This window comes from Lactuca virosa, chromosome 7, assembly GCF_052849685.1.
Source record: "Lactuca virosa cultivar CGN04683 chromosome 7, Lactuca_virosa_CGN04683_v6, whole genome shotgun sequence".
Lineage (NCBI taxonomy): Eukaryota > Viridiplantae > Streptophyta > Magnoliopsida > Asterales > Asteraceae > Lactuca > Lactuca virosa.
This window is the reverse complement of record NC_136432.1, coordinates 90166631-90194151: the sequence shown is the minus strand read 5'-3', so window position 1 is coordinate 90194151 and position 27521 is coordinate 90166631. Positions and strand designations below refer to the sequence as shown.

The following is a 27521-nucleotide window of genomic DNA, read 5'->3' as shown; positions in this document are numbered from 1 at the left end:
AAAAAAAAAGCTATTGTTAAAAGTACCGAAAGATTTGTATAAGAACTATATTTTATTATATTAACCGTTATGTTTTGGGAAAAACTCGTTAAAGATAAACGTGTTATGCATATTAATGTAGATACTAAATTTAAAATGATATAATATTATAGGCACCATATGTATAATGTATACATTACGTTTCTCTTAAGGATGAAGATTTGTTCGATTTTTATTTAATCTCTTTTTATAGGAAAAAGATAACAAAAAATGCTTAAAACATGTTAGTAGATTTCAAGTGATTAACCTTCAACACAAACGTATTTCAGTTGCTATCTTTAATGGATTTTAAAGAGAAGTAACGTAAAGCAAAAATATTTTAAAAATATCAAGCTTGAATTATGTCTTAAGGAGTTAAGGGTGTAAACAAGTCGAACTCAAGCTCAAACTCGGCTAGTTTAAAATTCATGGGGTTCGTTTCGAGCTTAGTTTTCAAAGCTCAAGCTCGACTTGTGGAAAATTTAAAATGTTCGAGCTTGGCTCGGGCTCGACTCGTTTGTCAGATGAGCCTAAGCCCGGCTCGAGTTCGTCTCAGTTGATATTCAAATATCAAGCCCGTTTGTGTTTTTAAGCTCGTAAAATTTTAATTTTGTAACTTAATTAAAAATAAAAGTTATATTATATAAATGTGATCGGCTCGTTTAGGCTTGTAAACCTAATCGAGCTCGGCAGATGAAGCTCGGGCTCGAGCTCATTTAATAAATGAGTCTGAAACTAAGCCTGAGTCAGCTCGAATTTGTTTCACTTGAGCTCAAGTCGAGTTTTTACGAATAAACCACGAGTAATTCGACTTGTTTAGGATGATGTATGGTATCAAAAGAATAGAAGAGAATATGATTTTTGGGTAAAAATCGTAATTAACCAAGAATTGAAGGGGATGATAGCAATATTGTGAAGAATAAATTATTGATAACATAGTTTGCATCACCAATCATGATTCATATTTGTTCAAAAGATTCGATTCCATAATGAAAAACATTTTTTAAACCTTTTAATAAATAAATAAATAAAATTGAAGATTAAAAAAATTAAACTAAGAAAGATCCGAATCTAAACTATCGAACATTCCGAAACTAAAAACCCTAATCGTACGGTTGTCAATCGGCAACAACTGATCTTTAAATCTACCACCATTCGCCACCATTCTTCCAACAATGTCGATTGGAATCATTCCAGCATAAAACCTTTCTCTCTCCTCTATTTTAGAAGAAAAAATTACCCGATTTCTTCTGTGTCTCTGTCAAATAATTTCTAATTCACCGCCGGCAACCACCGTTACAAATTTTCCGGTGGGTTAAGTTCCTTTGAAGTTTCCGGCAAGTGGGTTGGAGTTGGTTGTGATTTCTTGAAACATTTACCATAAAACAGAATATACAAACATGTCTCTGTTGCGTCTCTCTTGAAATTTATCTTTATTTTAAGACACCCAATTCGTTAATCAAAGAAAGAGTCAATCTTTCCATGTTTTTTTTGCTGGGTTTGTTTTGAAATTCAAAAGCTTTTGAAGGTCTCTCGATTCTTCATTGAAAAACATATATAGTTGTATGTATACCGGTGGTGGTGGAGGATGGTGATGACGGTGGCGTCGCCTAAAAACTCGTTGAAGACAGTGTTCGAGAGAGTCGGAGTTTATGGATTTGGTGGTGGGAGTAGCAACAGACAGAAAAGAGTAAGATATGAGATTCACGATGAAGATGACACCATGGAAATGGTCCAGCTTGGTGCCAATAGAACAAAAAATGTGCTTATTTTAATGAGCGACACCGGCGGTGGCCACCGTGCCTCCGCCGAAGCCATCCGTGACGCCTTCAAGATTGAATTTGGTGATGAATACAAGGTATTATTACTTTCTTCCACTCCATATCTACATCTATACATATATGTTTATATAAATCATTCAATTTGGTTACTGGTTATTTGTTCGAGTCATCCAAAATAATCGATCTGTTGATAGATATTTGTGAAGGATGTTTGGAAAGAATACACGGGGTGGCCATTAAACGACATGGAAAATCAGTATAAATTCATGGTGAAACATGTCCAGCTTTGGAGTGTAGCATTTCATGGCACTTCTCCTCGATGGATTCATGGTGTTTATCTTGCTGCAATTGCTGCCTTCTATGCCAAGTATATATTTTTACCCTTTTCTTTTTTACAGTTTATAAAATTACTGTCTGGATAAATGTTTGTTAAATAGTTCTTTCTATATTTTTGAATAAACGAAAGACGATTCATTTCTTGAAAAGATTCATTATGTTGGAAAGTTTATGGGAACTCATTGGTTTTCTAGTAAAAGTTTCCCATGCGTACAAATTTTAAATTGATTCTTCTTTTTGTATTAAGTTTAAAAGAAACCCCGATAAATCGCATTATGGAAATCGCATTATGGAATATTAATTATGTTGGAAAATTTGTGGGAATTGCTTGTTTTTCTAAAATTCTTCCATGTGGCAAAAGAGACACAGTGAAAAGATTCATTATCTTGGAAAATGTTGTGGGAATTCATCGTTTTTCTAACATTCTTTTCTCATGTGGCAAAATTGTAAATTGAAGGGAAGTTGAGGCTGGTTTAATGGAGTACAAACCAGACATAATCATAAGTGTTCATCCTATGATGCAACACATTCCATTATGGGTACTTAAATGGCAAGGATTAGAAAAGAAAGTCATATTTGTGACTGTTATTACCGATCTTAACACATGCCATCGCACATGGTAAATGTCATAAATACCCTTTTCAATTCACCTATATTTGAATATTAAATTAAAATTCTTGTTATGTAATCAGGTTTCACCCTAGAGTCAAAAGATGTTATTGCCCTTCAGAAGAGGTAGCAAAGAGGGCTTTGTTAGATGGCTTAGAACAAAACCAAGTACGTGTCTTCGGATTGCCTGTTCGACCCTCGTTTGCACGCGCTGTCCTCAACAAGGTGGGGAAAATGACCGAAATACCCTTGTGTTTACTACATAATTACAAAACTAACATTAAGTGCAACAAATAGTTTTCAATCTTTATGTGTGCAAATGCCCATATTGCTGGCTATGTCACTTTTTTCTTATCATGGTATTTAAGATTTCATAGGGGTAATTTGGTAATTTTGCAGGATGATTTACGGGTAGAGCTAGAACTGGATCCGGTACTTCCTGCAGTTTTGTTGATGGGAGGTGGTGAAGGAATGGGCCCCGTGAAGAAAACTGCAAAGGCTCTTGCAGAATCTTTATTTGATAAAGAAAATGGAAAAGCTTTAGGACAAATGATCATAATTTGTGGTAGAAACAAAGCTTTAGCTTCTTCACTTGAATCTTTAGAGTGGAAGATTCCTGTTAAGGTAAAAAAAAAAAAAAAAAAAAAAAAAAAAAAAACTCAGTTGCCTTTGATTTTTATATAGCAATGCACTTTCATTTCTATATCTTCCTATATTTGAAAAATAAAAAATAAAAATGTAATTGGATAGGTTAGAGGATTTGAGACACAAATGCAAAAATGGATGGGTGCTTGTGACTGCATTATAACTAAGGTATATGATCTTTTTCACCTATCTTCATTATCAAATATTCAAATTACTATAATTGGTAAATCGTAAAGAGGGGCATTTTTGTCATTTCACAATTTTATAACACTACTTTTTTTGTAGGCTGGACCTGGCACAATTGCCGAGGCGTTAATCAGAGGGCTTCCCATCATCCTCAATGACTATATTCCAGGACAAGTACGTAAAATGTAAAATGAAAATATGATGTCATAATAATATAATAAAAAAATAAAAAATAATAATCTAATGAAAGTACATTGCCATTTTGGTTAAATAGGAAAAAGGGAATGTTCCGTATGTGGTGGGAAATGGTGCGGGTGTGTTCACGAGAAGCCCAAAGGAGACGGCTAGGATAGTGGCGGGATGGTTCACCAACAACTCAGATGAACGCAAGCAAATTTCCGAAAATGCCCTCAAGTTGGCCCAACCGGAGGCAGTGTTTGACATTGTTAGGGACATTCATGACCTTGCGTGTCAACGTGGGCCCCTCCCCTCGTATGATTCTTTTGTGTTGACTTCATCGTTTTCAAACTTAATTTAGCAAGATTGTATTGTACATGTAATTTTTAATTTTTTTTTTTATAGATGTTGTTAGATTATCTGTCTATTCATTCTTTTAGGTTTTATGAAGCTTTTTGTTTGTGGGAAATTGTTTAAGTTTTGTGGGTATGGATTTAGGGTTGGTTTAGAATTTGAAGAAATTGTTATGAATGATTTGTAGTTTGTAAAAATTTAAATGTGGGTTTTGTTTATTGAAGTTAAAGTTGGATTCTTTTTGTTGTTTATTGTTTTGGTGTTTAATTTGATCCCTTCAAAATCAGTAATTTAAATTTAAAATTTAAATATTTTCCGATTTTTATTAGAAATTGGTGATCCTATTTTGGTGGGACGAAATTAATTAATTTTTTACTCAAATAAATTCCATATTACTTTTCGCAGCATCTTCGTCGGGATCAGAAGAAGAGTATCCCTCCGTCGATTAAATTAATCTCCGATTTGATTGATCCGACAATAATCAATTGCAGGTATTTTTTTATTTTTTTTTTCTCATCTCAATTTGTTTTCTTCAGCTCGATTTCAATTTCTTCACCTGTGGTTTCATGGATATTGATTTGTTTTTTGAAACGGAAATTAGAAACTGAATTGATAATTGATATGCGATTGATAATGTCCATTTAGATAATGTTCATTTGGATTCTCTGATTAATCATTTGGGTGAAAATATTGGGTGCGAAATAAGGTGTATGAATATGATGATATATTATTATCTTCTTGTGTTTAACTTTAAAAGTGTTGATGTTTTCTGAACTTGTGTGTGTTCATTGAAGTTTAATATCAAGGGGGGGAAATATTCTTGTGGCAAGAACTAAGAAGCAATCCCACATTAAACATGGTAATAACCTTTTTTAGTTATTCTTATTTGAATTTTGACTTTTAGTTACAAACTAACCATTGTTTTGTGGAAATATGAAAATAACATTATAGTTAGCAAAAATAAAAGATTTATACAGAATGTGAAAATATAAAAGAAATATTGACATGAGATTAAGAACCATTGTGTTTGTCTATTTTCTGGTGTTTGGGATTGCTTATTTAAAATGATTTTTGTATTGTTTGACAAATGGTGTTTATTTGTAATGAAAAAATGGCTTGTCAAAAACTTCTTAAATAAGTCAATAAGCAAGGAAAAAATAACTTATCAAAATATATTTATTTAACTCAATAAGTACTTATGAAATCTTGGAAGTTGGAATCCAAACACTTTAAAAATTCTTATTACCAATGTCAACCCACACTAAATCAATAAGCACTTCAAATAAGTAATCCCAGACACCCCAGAACTTACGATTAACCATGGCTTTTAATAGAGAAAATGCTCTACAACATATAACAATAAATGATTTTGGATAAGCTATGTAGATGTATATAAAGTAAACCTAGTGTTTCCTACCACGTTTTTTGAAATTTTGCAAAAAAAAAAAAAAAAAAAAAAAAAACTGTGATTTGTTCTTTGTAGGTGTACCACTCTAGAATTGTGGATTTGAAGGGAGTTAGCAAAGCTTGTGGTTGTCCCCTACTTCCTCTTAAGAACCAAACAAGTAACCAAACAACTGGACATGGACATGCTCATACTCATGCTCCTCGTCTCTCTGATCAAGGTCTGGTTAGTGTTTTCTTTTTACTTAATGCAAAAAGAACGTCTTAACAGATAAAATGATGTATTTTAGAGGTTGGTTGGAATGATAAAGAGAAAACACATACTAAAATGATGTATATTAGTAGAGCATTGGAGTTGGTCTAAAGTCATGGAAACGACGTTTTCCCCAACTATATTGCCATTTTCTTAACTATTTTTAAAAATCTACTATAATAAATGAAAATTCATTTTGCCACATGTCAATCTCTCATTTGTTTTGACACTTGTCATTTTATGGTATTTTTAAATAAATAATATTCACATTTCAATTTCTGATTTTTTTCAAATTTTAAAATTAAAAACCACATATTACTTATATTTATATATGTAAAAGTATTAATTGTAATAAATATGATGGTAAATTGCAATAAATATGTTTTTTCCTTCCTTATTTTGAAATTTTGTTTTAAAAAATACTTAATATTTATATTTTAATATTTAATATTTTTTAATCAATTTGTGTAATACACTGGTCTCACACATAGTCATTTATATAGACAATACTTAACGGTTGTTATTATGATTATTATTATTAAAATCGTGTATGGATAAAATAGCGGAATAAATAATGATGCTAATGTATACACATAGGTTGTTTCTTTTTTTAACCAAACAAATCCCTCTGATATGTATAAATGATTGATTTACCTTCTTGTCTAGAAATCATGTTTATGTGATTTTGGAAAAAAAAAATACTTATTAAAAGGGGGCAAGTGTTTTATTTATGTATATTGGGGGGGGGGGGGGGGGGGGGGGGGGAATTATAAGGGGTAAGTAAAATAGGACCCATATGTTTCTTATTGAAATGTGTCAATCACAAAGTAATTATAATCTAACTTTTGAGATTGGAAGCCATATGAAGAACAATTGTATAATTTTTTTAGTTAGCATTTAATCTAATTTAGGGTGTGTTTGGGTTAGCTTTTTTTTTTTCACAAAAGTGATTTTTTTTAAAAAAAATGCTTATTAGCTTATGGCTTTTAGGAAAAACAGATTTTAAAAAATGTTTGAATAAGAAAAGTTGTTTTTTATGAGTAAAATGGTAAAAAAGCTAAAAAAAACTAGGATTTTCCAGTTTTTTAAAAGCTTTATTTTTTCCTATCCAAAAAGTTGTTTTAAAAAACGTTTTTTAAATACCCAAACATTTTTTTAGCTTATTAGCTTTTTAAAAAGCTAAAAACTAATAAACTGTTTTCAAAAGCTATACAAACACCTACTTATTTTAAAACAATACTTTAGCCACAGGTTTCATAGAAAAAGAGGGAAAAGATGGGTAGTACACGTAAAAAGAATCTTTAATGGATAAATGCATCATCATCAAGACCATTTTTATATATTAAGTAAAAAAAAACACCATTACACATATGACTAGTCCATTAAGACAAACAGAAACAACACCTTAATAAAATAAAATAAAAAATAAATAATAAAAGTGGATTTGATTTTGCAGGGGAAGATATTGTGGATGAAGCAATAAAGTTGTTTAGAGCAAATGTGTTCTTCAAACACTTTGATTTGAAAACTCCTGCTGATAGGATTCTTGTGTATTTAACATTTTATATAAATGTGGCACTGAAGAGGCTGGAAGGTTGCAGAACTTTGACTGAAGGGACAAAAGCCATTAAGAACTTGAGTTTGGAAGATGTTTATGTTCCTGGAGAACCTGCTTTTCCTTTTTCTGGAATTTTTCCTCTTCCAGGAAGTAAAAAGGAAGCAGGTACTAGTTTTTATAAATCCCTACAACAGAAATTTCAAACAAAAAAAAAAACTTGTTTTTTGTATAAAAACATGTGACTTTTCTTAATAATTGAACAATTTTGAGCTCGTAATAAAGTTTTGTTTTCGTGGTGTTCTTACAAAATAACAATTTTGCAGCAAATAGTGAATTTCACGATCGTTTTTTCTTTTTTTTTTTTGTAGGGAGCATAGAAAAAAAACAATTTTTCAATTACAGCAAATAGTGAATTTCACGGTAGTTTTTTTTTCTATTTTTTTGTGTGGACCATAAGAAAAGCAAATTTTGCAGCAAATAATAAATTTCACGGTCGTTTTTTTTTCTATATTTTTTGTGAGGACCATAATTTTTTTTTTGCAGCAAATAGTGAATTTCATGATCGTTTTTTTCTATTTTTTGTAGGGACCATAGGAAAAAAAACAATTTTACAATTGCAGCAAATAGTGAATTTCACAGTAGTTTTTTTTTTCTATTTTTTTGTGTGGACCATAAGAAAAGCAATTTTGCAGCAAATAATAAATTTCACGGTCGTTTTTTTTTCTATATTTTTTGTGAGGATCATAATTTTTTTTTTTTGCAGCAAATAGTGAATTTCATGATCGTTTTTTTCTATTTTTTGTAGGGACCATAGGAAAAAAAAAACAATTTTACAATTGCAGCAAATAGTGAATTTCATAGTAGTTTTTTTTTTCTATTTTTTTGTATGGACCATAATAAAAGCAATTTTGGATCAAATAGTGAATTTCACGGACGTTTTTTCCTATATTTTTTGTAAGAACCATAGAAAAAACAATTTTGCAGCAAATAGTGAATTTCACGGTCGTTTTTTTCTATATTTTTTGTGAGGGCCATAAATTTTTTTTTTGCAGCAAATAGTGAATTTCACGGTTGTTTTTTTCTATATTTTTTTAGAACCATAAAAAAACAATTTTGCAGCAAAAAGTGAATTTCATGGTCGTTTTTTTCTATATTTTTTGTGAGGGCCATAATTTTTTTTTGCAGCAAATAGTGAATTTCACGGTCGTTTTTTTCTATATTTTTTGTGAGGGCCATAAAAAAACAATTTTGCAGCAAATAGTGAATTTCACAGTCGTTTTTTTCTATATTTTTTGAGGGTCATAGAAAAAAAAACAATTTTGCAACAAACGGTGAATTTAACAGTTGGTTTTTTCTACTTTTTGTGGAGACCATAGAAAAAAACAATTTTACAGCAAATAGTGACTTTCAGAGTCTGTTGCTATTTTGAGGTTTGCAACAAACAGTAAATTTAATGGTCGTTTTTTTCTACTTTTTGTGGAGACCATAGAAAAAAAAACAATTTTACAGCAAATCATGACATTCAGAGTCTGATGCTATTTTGAGGAATAAGAAAACATTAGGCTATATTGGCAAACTTTAAGCCAAAGTTGCTAGATTTGCCTTTTATTATTATTATTATTATTATTGATATTTTTTGAGAACGTGTAGCAATTTTGATGTGTATAAAAATTTTATGAAATGCAGAGGTAATTCGAGATTATTTCAAGGTAATAAGGGAGGAAACAAATAAAAGATTGTTAAACGTCGCATATAGAGCCAATGGGACTCCAAACAAATGGTGGTTAGCATTCTCCAAACGTAAGTTCATTAACAATCTCATTGTTTAGACTCTTTTATACTCCATTTATCACATAGTATTATTATTCTAAATTATTCCTCAATTTATCTATTCATATTACACATGTTCCCTTAATTATTTAATAATAAAGTTCAGACATCAGAAAAATTGCATTTGCGATCCAATTGACATTAGTCTCAATACCAGTATAAGTTGTTGTATATCGTAAGAAAAGTTAGAATTAGTTATAGTGTTGATGAAATAGTAAAGATTGGAGAAAGGGAAAGATTCTTACATTAGTGAGTGAAGCTTCAAGGTTTTTTATAAATAAAATGAAAAAAAAAAAAAAAAAAAAAAAGCATAAGATACAAAGGAAGAGAATACAAAAAACCAAAATTGTGCTACCCAAACAAGTGAATGCCCTTATTCGACAGACTTCCGAATTTACATAAAACAATCTTTGAATTTTTACCATAATTTTTCACAAAGACTTTATGTACTTCTCACAAAAACTAAGAATCACGATAAAGTGGTTGAGCCATCCACTTGAGGTTCAAATGTAATCTTCCTGATTTAGCCCCATCAAGTTGAAAACACTCTTTGTATTCTCCTTCCAATATTACCCTTGTTAGTGTCAAAATGCATCTTCCAATGTAGTCCTACATTTTTTTAAAAACAAATAAATAATTTAAACCAGTGTTTCTTTTTTTTACTTAATGGACTTGTCAGCTATTTGATAGTTGTTGATTCAGTCAGATCTGATTCACTCAGCTTCTTACCAGACCCAGTAAGAGGCATATCAATATTAAAAAAAAAAAAAAAAAAAAAAAAAAACTTACTTTGCCAAATGTATCATGATCATATACTTCAACAACAAGCATATCATGCAACCCATCCTCAACAACAAAGTCAAAAGTCTGATTCCAAACCGGGTTTAAATTCTCATTCACAACCTATAAAATTAATATAATGTAAATATGATCAAGAAGAGACAAGTATAGTATTTATTATTCATATGTTGAAAAGACGAAAATACCCTTGTGCTGTTTTTCATCCCGGTTTTCTTCATAGTGAGCACGACAAAAGGATCCGCCTTTCCCATCAAATCGACAGCTGGCAAGTCTTCGGCGGATATCACAGTGACAGAAAGGACTCCTCTTATAATTACGGTTCTTTTTTTATTTACGAAATCGCCATTTTCATTATCACCACTTTTAAGAACTTTTTCAAGAGATGTCATTGTGTAATTAGAAGCAAATGGATTTGTGAACCCGTTTTCCATTCCATATGGGCAATACAAAAGCTCCAAGTGCACCTATAAAAGTTTTTTTTTTTTTTTGGATTTTATAAATAATTAGTGTGTTAAATATGACTATAAAAACGTGTAGTAACACAAATAACAAAAAATAATAAAGTTAAATCACAAAATAACCTCCATTTCAACTTTATCATAAAATAAATATCCATTTTGCAAATTTCTTTATCAGTGGTCCCCACAGAAAAAAAAACATCATAATATTTCACAATTGTTTTTTAAAGTAAATTCCAAAAAAAAAAAAAAAAAAAAAGCCGCTCTGGTTTTAAAAAACTTTGATTTTGTTACAATTTAGTCCTAAATTTTCTAAATTTTTGCAATGTTGACAACTTGACCAGTCAACCCAGTTGCCAACTAACATGGCATGCTGATGTGTCAGTCTTTGGTGACGTGGTATGAAGACATGTCAAAATTGAAAAAAGTGGCACAAAAGACGCTTTTTTTTCAATTTTGACATTCATTTTTTTTATTCCAAATCGAACATTATTTTTTCCAATTTCATTCAATGTTTTGACCATTTCCATTTGAAACCATATAAAAAGGAAATACTTTTTTTACATTTAAAAACCACATTTTTTGTATAAATACAAGTTTTCTACATCTGTTATGTATAAATATGTATTATTACTGTCATTTTTTGCAAAAGAAGTAAAACAAAAATTTCCACAACAAAAGTAAAGAAGAACAATTTTGTAATAAAAGTTTAAAAAGTGGTCATTTTGTGATATAATAGACTAATAATAATAATACCTTGTCATTTTTGGTTATTTTTGTGATTAGACCATTTTGCCCTTATATTATAAAGATAAACATATAATCAATCACCTTTCCCCTGTCTTTATTGTCTCTTTGAAGATCCAAATCTTTTACCAATTTTATCCATATATCCTTGACTTTACCAGGCACAAGTTCACTTAATTTCACATGACAACATCCAAGAAGCTCAGCTGCTTGAAGCCCTTCATCATCAAATATTTTCACTGTTAAATGTTGTGTGGAAGTATCTTCCACTACAAACTCAAAATGTTCATTCCAAATTGGATTCAAATCGTTGTTCTGAAACATAAAATAAATGTAACATCAACAAGTTTAGATCATGTGTTTAATTGAATATATGAAAAAGAAAAAAAATTAGAAGGATAACTTACGATAACTTTACTGGTTTTTGTTCTATTACGCAAAGGGCGTATGTATAACTCAGCAAAAGGATCAGATTTCCCAATAATGTCTTTATTTGTTAAGCCATTAGCTTGAACAAGCTTCACCTCCAATGTTCCCACAGGCTTTAGTTCAAGATCACTAATGATTAAGACATCATGGATCAGATAAAAGGAAAAGGGTAAAATGGTAATTTACACACTAAGTGACTTGTTGTCAACTCTTGAACTAATCAGTATGCTTATTTTAAAGATATTAAAGTTAGTGACATGACATCATCATAGATTTAGATCAAGTCTTCTCTCCAAATGTGTTTGTTTTATACTGTAGGGGTAAAAATGTCATTTGAGTTTGAAGATTGTGGTTGTGGGTGTACCTGTAATCTCCAGCCAAAATGGGAATAACTTTTCGAACTGGCCAGGTGATTGAGTCTTCAACAGCATCACGTATTGTACTCTGAATAAACAAAAAAAAAATTTAAGAAAAAGGGTATATAAGAAATATAATATGTGGATTGTTTTCCTTTTGTGAAAAAGAAATACAAAATCTTTGATCTTTCCACACCTCAAGGGCATCAGCAACACCAGGAATAGCTGAAATGTCACCACCAACTACTTTAAGTGTAAAATCCATCTTTTTCTGCAAAAAAGAAAAAAGAAAAAAGAAATAAAGGAAGTTTTACTTTTTACTTTCAATTGGATTTATATTCAAAGAAATAGATTAAAGAAGGAAAAGATGTATACTTTTTGTCTCAAAGAAAATGACACAGCTCCAAAACAGGGAAATTCGGGAACTAGAGGCTTAAAAATCAACCTAAAAACCCCAGTGAATGCAATATTCTTCACCTGTACAATAAAAGAGATTAAGATTTAAGAATATGGTTTGTTAATAGTAAACAAAGATGAAGCCAATTATTTTCCAAATTCCAATAATAACCCTTGACAGCTAGGCAAATTGAATTACCTGCACAGGCAACCCAACACCGAGTCTGGTCTTGATATCAAGTATTATACTAGGGTTTCCATCCCAATTCATTTCCAACTCCATAGTTATTCCTTCACCTCCATCTTCAACAATAGAAACTCCTAAACAATATAAACAATTGATAATTAAGATTCAAGAATATGTGGAATCTTCTTACTATGAAAGGATAAATGCAAATGGTAATACTATCAATTAGCCTAACCTGTAAACTGTGGGGCCACTGTGCCAAGGGTAAACTTGGAAAATGACAAAGAGGACAACACCATTGGTCTATATTGTTCAAGAGTTGGCTCCAAATTAGCCTTTATAAGCTCAGATGCTGCCTACAAGACAATCCAAAAACACATGATAAGCATATTACCATAATGATGGTGAATAGAGGGGTTTAAAATTTAAAACTGACCTCATCAACATAGGGCCAGATCTTTGTAAGATGAGCATTAAGCCAGGTCAACTGAAAGATTAAGCAGAACAATCAGTCCCTGAAGAAGATAGAAAGAAAATGGAGAGAAAGTACATAAGCAGGAAGAATGTAGGGTAGAAAAGTAACACTCAACTTCTGTCTCTGTGAGAAAACAACCCAAGAAGGGTAGAATTCTGGTGAAAGCAACTTTTTTGAATCTTCAACTGTCATTCTCGCAAAAGCCGCAATCGTTGTTGCCTTCAACACATAATTTAACCCAAATTTCAATAAATTCACGAATATTCAGAGCATACACTCGCTTCAAATCATGTTTTAGGGCACGCATTAAGGAAGATGCATATTGTGTGTTTTGTTAAATCAAACAATTCACACAAACTATTACACATAATGGAGACTGGAGTGTTTGTGATGTGTGTAATCCAAATCCTTTTGAACTAACTCATAGACAGATGCAGATACAAGTGTGTTATGGCGTGAAAGCTACGATGAAGCTAAATATATAACTTTTGGTTTCTTCCTCTACGAAATTAAAGCTTTTAAAACAGCGCTCATCGAATCAGGCTAATCCATGAACGTACATATGCAGCTTTTATGATACGAGAGTTACAAATTAAGCAACTTGCATCAAGTCAAATCAATTCAATTCAATTCCACGCACCAATTTATCATTCTGACCACAATAAACCAAAAACATAGAAAATCGGAGTTTTCAAACTTACAAGTGCAGTGCGACGCATAGATCGTGCATTCTCAGACCGAACAAACAGAACAATCAGTGCTATCCCCACCACAAGTCCGGTTATTAGTCCCGCAATGAACGACATTCTTCGAACAGGAAAACGATAGCAACAAACTCAACAGATTTGCTGAAAGACTTGGAAAAATTAGAGCCACAAAACACCAAATTTCAAACAGTTCACGAACAACAACAGCATCCAAAGAAAACTCCTATTTAGTGGGTGTTTTGGTGTTTGTGTGTGTGAGAGAGAGAAAGAAAGAAAGGTAACAGTTTCTAGAGTAAAGTGGCGATTGGTGTTCTGTAAATTAAGCGAAGATTTTGGGCAGCGAGGAAATTAGAAGAACCGTGTAAAGTGTGTACTTCATTTTGATTTGTTATTACAATTTGATTAAAAAAAACATTTGATTTAATTAAGTAATTAGTGGGTTATTACGTATTAATTAATATTTTTTAAAGTTTTATTTAGGTCTTAATTGGACACGATGGTTTTGCCGACAAGGAAATGCTTGACTTTTATTAACTTCGACACGTCATAGTTTGCGGATTGGCTTTTTCTTCGAGTTAAAGATATGATTTTTTAAGGGTTATAAGCTTTTTTAAGGATACTCATCAAATTGCTCTATTTTGGTAATATATAAAAGGATATTTATGAAAAATATGATATATGTGGGTTTTTGTTATTATAACTAAGTGTAATATTTTTCAAAAATAATTTTCATGTTCAACATAAATGGTATCACGGAGAATTTTCAATTTTTTATCTCAACAAAGTATATTACTATCAAATGGCTTTCTAGTCCAACGATATCAGGTATTGTCCTCCCTCCTTGAGGTCGATGGTTCGAGTCTCATCTGATGGTAATAGAAGTAGTTAATAAAATAGAAAAACAAAGTATATTACTTGACAAACATACACATACATTTCCCATACGGACTACAAACTTTGAATTACAGAGTATGGAATTTAAATAGATGTCGCATACAGACTACAAACTTTGGATTACATAGTATAAATTTTAAATTTCAAATAGATATTTTACATAAGAACCTCTTTGAGACAACCAATCTCGAGCACTTATTCACATGAATAATGCAAATACAATTTCGTTCAAATGACTCAAGCTTCCAAACTCACGAACGAATACAAATAAATCAATATTTCTGTAAATGTGTTTATGATATTCAAGCTATGTTTTTAGATTTTTGTAGTGATAAAAAGTCATGTAGTCGTTAACATTGGTTGCCCATATTTTCTAGATAATAATCAAAATTGTGGGTATTTTGAGGGGTATTATGAAGAATTACCTAGTGTGAAAAAACCAATCGAAGTAAACAAAGTAATATGGTGAATCTAGTCATGGTTATTATTTTTTATGAGTACGATACTTAAATATGTCACAAATAATACTTTATAATAAGAATGTTGTGATAAAAGCGTGTTTACACAAGAAATACGACAACCCAAAGTGTGTTGCTATTTTGTGAAATTACGGGACAAAAGCCAAAATAGATGTAAAGTACATAAATCAATGATGTGAAGTTTGAATGTTACTTAGAGGGTGTTAAATCAATGATGTGAAGTTTGAATGTTACTTAGAGGGTGTTTGGGTTTACTTATTTAACTAAAAAAATGGTAAAAATATTTATAGACTTTTAGGTGACAAAAAATAAGTTTTTTAAAAAAAAAATATTGGGATAACGACTTAAAAGGGTAATATATTTTTCGATTTGTACATATTTGGTCACTGAGTTTTTTTTCGTCCACATTTACCCCTTCAACTTGTTAAACTGTATACATTCAGTCCTTATGACCGGCTACTCCAGGTTACCCGGTAAAAATGACTTAATAGGGTAATATATTTCTCACTTTTTACACATTTAGTCCTTAATATTTTTGTAAACATTTAGTCCTTATTTTTTTATTTTTTTATTTTATTTTTTTTGCAAAATAAGTCATTTTTTTGTACTCATTCAGTACTTATGAATGATTTCTTTAGGTTTTTCTCACGAAATCTTACGTGAGACATTCATTAATGAGGTGTATGGGGCTTTTGATGCTTATATCTATCGTGATCTCGATTACTTAGTTGCTTAGTTCATGTAGTCTGAACGTCATAACTTCTTCATAGGATCTCGAATTTTAACGAGCTTTATATTCATGCGTTTGTATTTTAGTCCACTACAACTTTCATTCAGATTACTCTCATTAAAAAATAATATTTTTTTACTTACGATTTTTATATCCATACGCCGGGGCGGATTTAGCATGGTCCCAGTGTTGCACCGACAACACCTGTTTTTTTTTGTTTGCAGTGGAAAAAATTTTATTTTTTTTGTTTATACCTATTTTTCATGTATCGGCAATACCTACTATATATTCCTACGTCTGCCCTTGTCCATATGTTTTTTTATGAATGCATGTATGGATGTTTTTTTATAAAATCGTAAGTAAAAATATATTAGATTTTAACCGGAGTAATCTTAATGAAAGTTGTAGTAGAGTCAAAAAATGAACATGTGAATATAAAGATCGTTAAAATCTGATATCGTATGAAGAAGTTACGATGTTCAAAATACAAGACCTAAGCCAAACCACAAGACCTACGCAACCAAGCAGTCGAGATCAAGTTAGACATAAGCATCAACAACCCCAAACACCTTATCAATGATTGTCTCACGTAAGATGTCGTGAGAAAAAACTAAAGAAATCATTCATAAGTACTGAATGGGTACAAAAAATGACTTATTTTGAAACAAAAAACAAAAGTTAAGGACTAAATATGTACAAAAATATTAATGACTAAATGTGTACAAAACGAAAAATATATTACCCTATTAAGTCATCTTTCCCAACTAACCTGGAGTAACCGGTCATAAGGACTGAATGTGTACAGTTTAACAAGTTGAATGGGTAAATATAGATGAAAAAAAAACTCAGTGACCAAATGTGTACAAATCGGAAAATACATTACCCTTTTAAGTCATTATCCCAAAAATATTTTACTAGCTTTTATAGTGACAAAAACTATAAGTTGATAAGTCATTTAAAAAAAATGTTTGGATATTTAAAATAACCAAAAATAAAGTCATTACGTATTTGGAACTATTTACTATTTTTACATATAATATTTTATACTTAACAATTTATTATTTATTTATGTTTGATAGATATTAAAAAAATATAATATATATATATATATATATATATATATATATATATATATATATATATATATTGGAAAAAGTGAATATATCTTTAAAGGTATATAATGTTAGGTATCCAAACCCACCATAATACGTCGTTTTGTTTGATATATACATTATAATGTTCTTAATCATCAACCTCTAACTTGATTTACTTTTAAGATTTACGAAATTTCACTATTATCTTCCTCTTACATCACATTTTTTTGTCGAACACCTACTAGGCTATATATATTATAGTCGAAATGAAAATTATGTAAGAAGAAAATAAATATGAAATTTATAAAAATCTTGGAAGTAAATCAAGTTAGAAGTTGAATTATAATAACATTGGACAATTACAATGTATATATGATACAAAACAGCGTAGTATGGTGAGTTTGGGTACCTAAGCTTATATACTCTTAAGGTTATATTTACTTTTCCCATATATATTACTTACATCACGATAATATTAAAACTTAAGTTTAATTCGTGACTCTAAATTTGGTAAATTCTTTATCTACCTATAAGATAAACATGAATCATGAACTTCACTATGGAATTATAAATACACATGATTTAAAAAAATAGTAAATTTTACCTTTATTTTCTCATCCTACCATCGAGACCATGCATCTAATGTCTTTATCTTCCCCCATTTATTCAGATTTCAAACCTCATTAAGTGGTAATAAAGCCTCCATTATTATTATTTTTTTTTATTGTTGTGCCCGTTTGTTTTTAAGTTGTTTGTTATCATATTTTCCTTATTTTTTTTCCAGCATGTTTTTCTCTAAATTCGTCCATCCAACGTTATTGAAGTGACTATCGGTTTATATCTAACGCCATGATTTTCACCTTAAAACATTTTCTTTTATTTTAACATCTTTTACCAAAAATTGTAACATAATTCTTTTATTCAAACATTTTAAAAAGAAACCACCAACATTCCGTGAATTCCAAAAACATCCCAAATAAAACTGTTTAAATATGATCAAACCAAAAACACTATAAATGACCATCAAGTCGTGACACATTAGAGGACTTGGTCTCCTTGACATGTCTTTTGAAATAACTAGAAGAATAGACATTTTATGAATTAGCCGGAGAAAACCACTTATACAAATTTTATTTTGTTGTATTTTGATGATTCTTTTATGGATTCTTATGAAGTTTGTTACCCACTTTGGATCGTATTTGTAACGTTTCAAATTTCAACCCAAATTTTTTGTTTTTAAAAAAAGAGGAAAACATACCTATATATATACTCATTAATAGTGGAAAAACTTATGAACAGTACCCTTCAGCCAGTCCAATATTGTTCAACGGTTGGTCAATGGTGGTGGTAGTTGAATGATATTTTGGCCTCATTTTGGTTGGTCAACGGTGGTGGTGGTTGAATGATATTTAAGCTCTACCAGATCCCCTTCACCTTCGTTTCTACCAAGCAAATAGGGTTTGTGTAACTCAAAATACATTCATGCTTCACCATCGTCGCTTGTTTGATTATCTTCATTTGGGTAGAAAGATGAGTAAAGGGAGATATAAACATGAGAGAGAATGATACAGTCGTTTTATTAGGGTATGAGGTGGGGCATGAATTATTTAGTCAAATCACTAAAAAAATTTGGCCATGTCATTATTTTACCTGAGGTAAGGTTACCTACAATAACCAGTCACCATAAGAAAGGAAACTTCCCTAATGATGGTTTCGGACCAGCTTTCACGTACTAACTAATCTCTCGTTGCAAACATGAGGTTTTGCCCCATGTCCTGGAGTCACTGCAGGCGAATCTCCATGGCCACAAGGGATGAGTAGTGTCAGGATTTGAACATGTGTCAATAGGTTATCCACCATATCTTTCACGTGCCTTACCAAGTCACCACAACCCAAGTGGTCAGTCACCATAGTCCATAGCTGTCAATGGTATTCTGTGTATAAATTATATACTTCAATGGTATTTTTTTATAAAAAAAAACTATAATGTTATTTTTTGAACATTTTAGAAACTTTACCTTTTAAGTCATTTTCCCTTATAGAACCACTAAAGTCTAGTCTCTTAATTTATAGACATGTGACATATCCATCATATTACACAATTTAAAGTCTAAAGACCCGATATGTCACTATGACAAACATAATGGTATAAAATATAATTGTACCGAACATGTAATTAATATTACCAAATAGTCTTAAGGACACACTAATGGGTTATTTTCCAACATGATAATAGCAAAAACTTATATGTTTAAGTTGAAAGACCTTGTGTTGTTACATGGCCGGTCTAAGCCTATTTGCGGCTCTGGACAAAAAAAATAAAATAAAATAAAATAAATAGGCCTTTACAATATAAAAAAAATAGTAATGGAGGGTGATTTTTTTTAAATGACCATTGTTATAAATGGATCCTTAGATCGTTTTTGTAACAATATTAGCTATGCGGTTTTTTGTTTTTTTTCCTTTTCTCAGTACTGATAAATATTTTCTAGTCAACTTGTTATTATTTTAAACTTTTAAAACAATGAGGAAAAAAAACAAGTAAAGAAAACAAAAACACTTAGTTGTGAACTTGTGATGTTGAACCGTTTTCCATCAAAAAAATATAACGATTTTTTAATTGTTTTCTAGGTTCCAGCAACAAGGATTTTAAAACTCTAAGTTATCTATAGAAAATCAAGAAGAAAGTACATAAATTAACTTTTTATTAGAAAACTAACACGGAAGAGGTGAAGAACATTAACGAATTCTTACAATATACACGAATCAGAATTCAGATTAACGCGAATCAAAAATCAGAATCGGTGAGGTTGCCTGGAATCAGATTAACGCAAGTATAAGATCAAATTTTTGAAGGATGCATGAAATCAGATTATCAGAATCAATGTATTAAGCAATATTAAAACATAAACTAAAAAACATAAAACATAAATTGAAATTGAAATTGGAAATCAGAAGGTTGCGTGAAAAAAACCAGAATCGATTCATAGAGTCCTTCAATCGATAGTGGTGAGAGACCAAATGCAATGATTGTTCCAGAAGAATCGCACGAACCTTAGTCTTCTCTGCTAATTATTTTTCTCATTTTTTTCGCTCAACCGCTATACACGATATATCAATTTTTTTTCTATACTAACATAACAAGATATATAAAAATGGGGCCCTAGAAATTTGGAAGTCTAGGCCATTGTCCAAGCTGTCCCACCCATTGACACGACCATTTGTGTTGATGATCATAAGTTTTGCTATACATATCTAATTATTGAATTATAAAAAATATCCTATTGGGATTGATACTATAGCATTAAACTATTTACAAAGTATGTTAGTTAACCAATAAAATACAATAATCATCCCTTACACATTTATAGAATATACTTTGTTGATGAGATGACTACAGAGTACATAACATCAAGTTGTTTTAACCAAAAATGATCTTGTAACACATTTTGATAATACAATGAATAAGCATGTAAAAAAAATAGTGATGTGAAACAAGTCAAAAACTACATTGTTATTCTATACATTATCATTTTTAACAGTGATTATTTCATCCAAAAAGTTCTATCATGCCAAGTTGCCAACAACATTAACTTTTTATCCCCGATGCTCGAAAGGCAATTACATTATTTTTGTGTCCAATAAAACTGTTATTACATTTTCTGATTTTTGTTAAATTAATGTTTTACAACTAAATAACCCAAGAGAATCAATTAAATAGTCTACATAGTTAAAAAAAAAAATTAAATGTCATTATTGATTGAATTTATAAAGCTTATGTGCAATAACAATTACACTTTCTAGAAATTAAGGGTATTACAGTTTTTGACAAATTATAACAAATACTCCTCATTCTGTAGTTTTTTTGTAACCAAATTACAACAAACACTATGAAGTAAACTCACAATACATTATATATATACATATGGTACAAGTATTTCATGCACAAATACACATAAAACTAATCCAACCAACAAAGTCCAAACTCAACCATCTTCAAATGGAATCGGCAAAACCATTCTCGTAAATCCCATGCATAAGATACTTGTACCGCATTCCACGCATTAGACGCTTGTACACTACACCATGGTACAAGTCATCTAAGCATGAAAAAGGTGATGGGTACAAATGAGAAAAGCTTCAAAGCTTCTTGTTTATATCAGAATTCAGCCTCTTTTTCCGTGTCTGAGATAATCCATTCTGATAACCCACAACTGCTCCCCCACCACCTTCATCTCCGGCCGATCTGCCCTTGTAGGGGCGGCACATTGAAAAGCTAAACCGAGCATCTTTGAAAATATTTCAGTGTCCACCGCTTCTTTCATTTTCATATGTGGGTCAACCAAATCCATAATCTCACCTTCATTGTACTTCCCAAATGCCTGAAATAAGATACAATACAAAGTACAACTATTACTGCACAAGTTACTAGTCCATAGGGACGAAAAGTAGAATAAAAAGACAGCAATCAATGCTTTTAAACATGGTACAAGTAACGATGCATAAGGTACAAACCATCATTACATAAAGTACAAGTGGATAATGACTGGATGGAAGTAGGGTAAGAGGGTCAGGAACCAATCGTCTCTCACCACATGGTTTGGCTATTTGCTAATAGACATGGTACAAGTAACTATGCACAAGGTACAAGTTGATAATCGAGGAATGAAAAGTGGGGTAGAAGGGTGAGGAACCCATTGGCTCGTATCCATGGTTGACATGGTTAAAGTACCGATGCCCAACATACAACTATTGATGCACAAGGTACAAGTTGACGATGCAGGGATGGAAAGTAGGGTTGAATGATGAGGAACCCATGGTACAACTACCAATGAGCAAGGTACAAGTCGTCAATGCAAATATTAAAAAGTAGGTTAGAGGGTGAGAAACCTATTAGCTAATACACCACTTCGGTCATATTAAAATAAAAGGTTTTGAACTTTGTGCAACTACCAATGAGAGAAATAAGTTAAAAGGGAAATTATGTCGAAGTCTCAATATTTTGGATCAGTTTATGGTTTAATCCTAATATATATATATATATATATATATATATATATAAAAAGAGTTGATTATTTAATTTAATATGATAATCTATCATTTGTGTTGAAAAAAAATAAGGACTGTATCATTAATTTGGGCAAAATATAAAATATTCGAGACTTTTCTGTTAAAAAATAAAAAGGGTTTAGGTCATTTTTGGTGACTTAACTTTTGGTTTTGTACTCATTTGGTCACTTAACTTTTTTTAAGTTTTAAAAGGTCATCAAACTTTTGGCTTTGTGCTCATTTAGTCACTTAACTTTTGTTTTGGTCACATTTAGTCACCAAACTTTTAAATTTGTGCTCATTTAGTCACTAAACTTTTAATTTTTTTAAAAAGGTTAATGACTAAATGAGCACAATTTTAAAAGTTAGGTGACTAAATGAACACAAATTTAAAAGTTAGGTAACTAAATGTGACCAAATTAAAAGTTAAGTGACTAAATGAGCACAAAGTCAAAAGTTTGATGACCTTTTAAAACTTAAAAATAGTTAAGTGACCAAATGAGCAAAAAACCAAAAGTTAAGTGACCAAAAATGACCTAAACCCAAATAAAAATTAGAATTAAACCATAAACTGACTCAAAATATTGAGACTTCATTGGAGATTTCCCTACGTTAAAAAGGTAAGAAATGCATACTTTTGAACATGGTACAACCACGAACTGCACAAGGTACAAGTTGATAATGCACGATGTATAAAGAAGAAGTAAACGTAAATACATAATATAAACGTACCCATCTTATGGTGACCTTCTCCTCGGGTGATCTTCTTGACTCAATAGGGCGACGACCCATAAGAATTTCAATAAGAAGAATGCCAAAAGAGTAAACATCACTCTTTGGGGTGAGTTGATACGTTCTCATATATTCAGGGTCAAGGTATCCAACTGTGCCTCTTACTTTGGTCACAACGTGTGTGTTATCAGTCTCCGCTTCTCCAACTCTTGCAAATCCAAAATCCGCCACTTTTCCTCTCATTCTTTCCGTTAAAAGAATATTCGATGACTTCACATCGCGATGTATAATTTGCTTTTCTATTCATCATCAAGAAATACCAACGTTGTACTTTCATTTATTTTGGGATAACTATGTAAAAAGCCAAAAAACGTAAAAATAGTATAATAAGAGTTAGGGTTTACCTGCGTATAGATGGAGATATGTTAAGCCATGAGCAATATCGATGGAGATTTCAAGTCGTTGACTAAAGTCCAAGAAATTTCCATGAACACCTGAAAAGAGGAACCATTAAACTTAATGTTGCTAAGATGAAGACCTAAATCAAGGTGTTAATGGTAAATTTGAAAAAAAAATTACCATCCAAATGTTCTCTAAGTGTACCATTAGGCACATATTCTGTAATAATAAGGCGCTCATTTCCTTTATCAACATACCCAAGAAGCTTCACAAGATTCCTATGATCTATTTTTGCAAGTAGTTCAACCTCACTTCTAAATTCACTTCGTAGAGCATCAAATTGTTCCTACACAATGATTTCACATTTTAAAAATGAAAAAAAAAAAAAAAACGGTTTTTTTTAAAGAAAACACAACAAATTTGAAGGATTGATTCGCGTATACATTTCTCCTCCATTAATACAGAAAGAACAACTTAATAGAGAATGATGTTTGTGTTGATAAAGTGTTGTATCACAAAGTGTGTTCCTTTTTGGTCTGAAAATGAGTAAATGACCATTTTACCCTTACACCCCAACAAACATGAGTGTTCATATTACCTTCTTTGCTCGTTTTATGGCAACCGTTTGACCATCTGGTAGTTGAGCTTTGTAAACTGTTCCAAATCCCCCTTCACCTAATTTTAAAGATGGAGAGAAATTTTGGGTAGCTCTTGCAATTTGACTCATAGTCAAATGAACTGATCCAACTCTATCAAGTTTTGGAGACATTGAGAATCTAGCTGGACTAGGTGGGACCCGTAGTGGACTAGCTGTAACCTTTTCAGAAACCGAATTCATTTCTATAGATGAAACTGAATCCACTGCAAAACAAATATTAAATTAACTTAACTAATCACATTTGATTTGACAAATAGTTATGTATAAATGTTAAGCCTACTAATCAAATATCTGAAATGCCCCTCAATGAAGGTAACATATTCTTTTAGACCAAAATTTTATATTGAAACTTTGCTAAAAGGGAAACTGATGAATTTTATATTGAAAACTTACTTGAACTTGGATCCTTAAGAACAGTGTGGGCCATATCCTTCTTTCTTGTATGAAAGCAAGGGCAAAGAAAACTGCAACACAAAATCAAAATTCCGGATCCGCCCATGATATAATATTTTGTTTTAAATTCGGATTTCTTTTTATCATCTTTTGTTGTCTTTTGATCTTTAAGAAATCTCCTCCCTTCTGCTCAAGAATACAACAAAAATGTTCAAGATTCACAACTATGTATAAAACCTACTACTCCATCTCAAACTTGCAATTTTTCCTTTTATGAAAGATTCCAAGATAAATTTACGTATTTGCCCATCATCGTTGTTACAAGATCCTATCGTAATAGAGGGTGTTGTTGACATTTGACAAATAATCAAAATTGTGATTTTCATTGGAGGGAGTATAAAAATATCTTTTTTCAAGATGCATAATAAAAGTTGTGAATTTCCCTTAATGGGAAGAATCCAAGATAAAGGATATTTTAGACATTCGACAACCAATCAAAATGTTGTAATTTTCATGAGATGGATCCTAAAGGATATTTTAGACATTTGACATCATGTACCTGAAGATTGATCGAATTCATGGCAATGGCTTCCAAGATTTGTATTGATGAAACAATCGTTTGCATGATTTGACTTGAGAGATTTGCAAAATGAATCTTTGCTTACTAATTCTCCATTTAAATAAAACAACTTGTGATTATAATTACTTGAATAGTGGATATTGTAAGTGTTACAACCCTTTAAAGGCAAAACTCCTGAGGCGAATATGATTGGTATTTGGATCAATAGTAGAAAACTCAACAAGATCACTTCCATCCTCATATACGAGCATATTTACTCCATTTTATCAAGAAACTACAACATGGGTGTTGCTAAATTCTTCGAGTCAAAAGTCATCTGAAGCATAATTGGAGGAATCACATGTTGTTTATATATCAATAAAGATAGTTTCATAGTTCATTCAAGAAAATTCTGTAATCACTGTTGAATTCAATCCAAAGTCTTCCAAGTTCCAACCCTATTCACAAAATCAAAAAAGATGATAAGATATCAAAGAAAACAAGGGCCTAGGAAAAAAAAGCATAATTTATTCCAACTTCCGAGAAGCAAGGGCCTAGAAGCAAATTCAACCAAGTCTTCTTGAAAAACAATTCCTAAAAAGTCAAAATTCCTACAATTCTACAGTAATTAGCTCAATTGGAACAAATCAAGATAGTAAGACATCAAAGAAAACAAAACCCCAATTTCTGATTGACATAGAGCAAGTTTAATTCTTTGATACAACACAAAATGAATCAAATGAGTATGCAGTTCTAAATTGATGCTCCCCCTTTCAAGATTTGGGTATCAGGGAACTCAATTTTCATTGTTTTTCTTCATAAATGAGACAATTTACGATGTCAAAACCTAAAATAAACAAAACCCATCACTGAAACCTCCTTTAATTGCCACTGAATTCAAAAGAACACGTAAAAAGACTAAAAATTTGTGACCAATTAAGATTTGCGTATGAAGGAACTCAGACTTCATTGAATTTCTTCATAATTGAGACAAACCCAGATGATAAAACAAAAAATAAACAAACCATATCACTGAAATCTCCCTCAATTGCCACTAAATTTAAAAGGATCACGAAAAAGCTAAAGAATTCTGAATCATCAAGATACTAAGGGACTGCATCTTCAGTGAATTTCTTCACAATCAAAACAACCCCAGATGATAAAACAAACAACAAACAAACCCCATCAACAAAACATCGTTCAATAGCCACTGAATTAAGAAGAACACAGTAAAAATATTAAAGAATTGTCAACCAACTCAGCAAGACACCACCTCAGGATACAAGTCAACAGATGTGTAAAAGAAGAAAGTTCAAACCTTTACGAAGTCGGATGAGCAAAAGGGCATAAATCTTGAGAGTAGGTTAGTTTATATAGTAGATTGTTGAGAATGTCTTGTTTTTTGGAGGATTTGATGCACAAGAAATGCGAAGATGGAGAGATAGAGAAGAGGGAGGGGGTCTGATGAATATAGAATATAGATTTAAGGGGCATCCATGAGTTTTGCATTTAAAATTGGTCAATCATTTTGCCCAAATATTGAAAAACTAATTTATAAATGATGTCACCACCCATGTAAGCAAAGTGAGCTGGCTTTGGAAGTTCATGTGCTTTCCAGTTTTTTAGATGTCATCTTGCAACTCTGGCATGGAGAAAGATTTGCCTCTATCCATGTGTATTCAAAGTTGTATCAAGTTTCTTACTTTCTTTTACGAAAAGTTGAGTTATAGAAAATGATCGAATTCAAAGGATTTATGATTATAAAAATGTTTAAAGAAGAGAAAATCACAAAAATACCAAAGAGTTTAAGAAAAAATTGAATCAACCGACTACCCATTCATATAGTTTTTGGTTTAATAGTAATGTTTTTTATCATAGGTCTTTAATACCATCTCCAATGTAAAAAAAAAATTATAGATTATTACTATTTAATTGAGTGGTCAAAACAACTCAAGATATTTTTTTGCACATTTATATATATATATATATATATATATATATATATATATATATATATATTTTTTAATACATTGAACATTTTAACTTTTTTTTTTAATAATATTATATTTTATCCTATTGATTTAATTTTAAGTATTTATTATTTATCTAAAGTTTATAGATAATATATATATATATATATATATATATATATATATATATATATATATAAACTATAGTAATATGTAAATTTTTGTACATGACTGAATGTTTATATTAAAATAAGTCGTGTTTAAAAAAAAGTTAGTTAAATGAGAGGGTTTTATATAACATTTTAAATAGATAAATATAAAATAATTAAATTAATGAAAAAAATCATAAAAAAGTTTAATCATTGGAGAAACAATTTAATTAGAAATTAATATAATTAAATAGTGAGATGACAATTTTTTTACCTATCATATTATCATATAGGTTTACCATTATAGATGCTCTAAGGCCCCATGCGCGTTACACACCCTCTTGTCGTGCGACAAAGAGCTCGCCACCGTCGAATTGCCATAAACTCAAAGAGAGAGAGAGAGAGAGAGAGAGAGAAAGAGGTAGCGGTAGGATTTGATTGGTGCTTGGGGTCTTGGACTTTTGACCAGACCAGAATTCAAACACATTTTTACCATTTTTTAAATAAAAAATACTCTTTTTTATAAAAAAAAAAAAAATAAATAAAAACTAGCTCTTTTTTACCCTAAAAGTTCAACTTTTCAAATTTTAAACCAACCACTATATATAAACACTACAATCTCAATATTTCACACACACAATATTATTCTTTCTTTCAAAAAAGTTATCAATTCATCAAGCACAATGTCTTCACCTAACCAAAACAAAA

At 30.9% G+C, this 27521-nt stretch overlaps 4 protein-coding genes across 4 annotated transcripts; 2 read left to right on the top strand and 2 right to left on the bottom strand.

Annotated features, from left to right (window-relative positions):
* The first annotated feature begins 1128 nt into the window (after nucleotides 1–1128).
* LOC145124683 (monogalactosyldiacylglycerol synthase 2, chloroplastic-like) lies at nucleotides 1129–4344 on the top strand. The gene is made up of 8 exons (XM_079060112.1): nucleotides 1129–1876; nucleotides 1994–2166; nucleotides 2593–2754; nucleotides 2828–2969; nucleotides 3144–3368; nucleotides 3495–3557; nucleotides 3675–3749; nucleotides 3850–4344. Exons 1-8 carry the CDS (start codon nucleotides 1607–1609, stop codon nucleotides 4111–4113), a joined length of 1374 nt encoding a protein of 457 aa, XP_078916238.1. The 5' UTR covers nucleotides 1129–1606; the 3' UTR covers nucleotides 4114–4344.
* A 159-nt stretch (nucleotides 4345–4503) lies between these two features.
* LOC145125959 (actin-related protein 2/3 complex subunit 3-like) lies at nucleotides 4504–9227 on the top strand. Its single transcript, XM_079061370.1, has 5 exons — nucleotides 4504–4597; nucleotides 4901–4965; nucleotides 5590–5731; nucleotides 7220–7486; nucleotides 9008–9227. The coding sequence occupies exons 2-5, from the start codon at nucleotides 4963–4965 to the stop codon at nucleotides 9148–9150; spliced, it is 555 nt and encodes a 184-aa protein (XP_078917496.1). The 5' UTR covers nucleotides 4504–4597; nucleotides 4901–4962; the 3' UTR covers nucleotides 9151–9227.
* A 255-nt stretch (nucleotides 9228–9482) lies between these two features.
* On the bottom strand, nucleotides 9483–14034 carry LOC145124761 (synaptotagmin-5-like). The gene is made up of 13 exons (XM_079060221.1): nucleotides 13702–14034; nucleotides 13117–13219; nucleotides 12962–13014; nucleotides 12761–12881; nucleotides 12538–12659; nucleotides 12318–12419; nucleotides 12139–12213; nucleotides 11951–12030; nucleotides 11565–11715; nucleotides 11242–11472; nucleotides 10138–10416; nucleotides 9941–10054; nucleotides 9483–9760 (listed from the first exon to the last, which is right to left on the bottom strand). The coding sequence occupies exons 1-13, from the start codon at nucleotides 13804–13806 to the stop codon at nucleotides 9614–9616; spliced, it is 1683 nt and encodes a 560-aa protein (XP_078916347.1). The 5' UTR covers nucleotides 13807–14034; the 3' UTR covers nucleotides 9483–9613.
* Nucleotides 14035–20634: 6600 nt separating this feature from the next.
* On the bottom strand, nucleotides 20635–26180 carry LOC145124419 (calmodulin-binding receptor-like cytoplasmic kinase 3). Its single transcript, XM_079059744.1, has 8 exons — nucleotides 26013–26180; nucleotides 24695–25152; nucleotides 24136–24321; nucleotides 23683–23945; nucleotides 23265–23430; nucleotides 23090–23179; nucleotides 22686–22984; nucleotides 20635–21286 (listed from the first exon to the last, which is right to left on the bottom strand). Exons 2-8 carry the CDS (start codon nucleotides 24954–24956, stop codon nucleotides 21071–21073), a joined length of 1482 nt encoding a protein of 493 aa, XP_078915870.1. The 5' UTR covers nucleotides 24957–25152; nucleotides 26013–26180; the 3' UTR covers nucleotides 20635–21070.
* Nucleotides 26181–27521: the final 1341 nt, after the last annotated feature.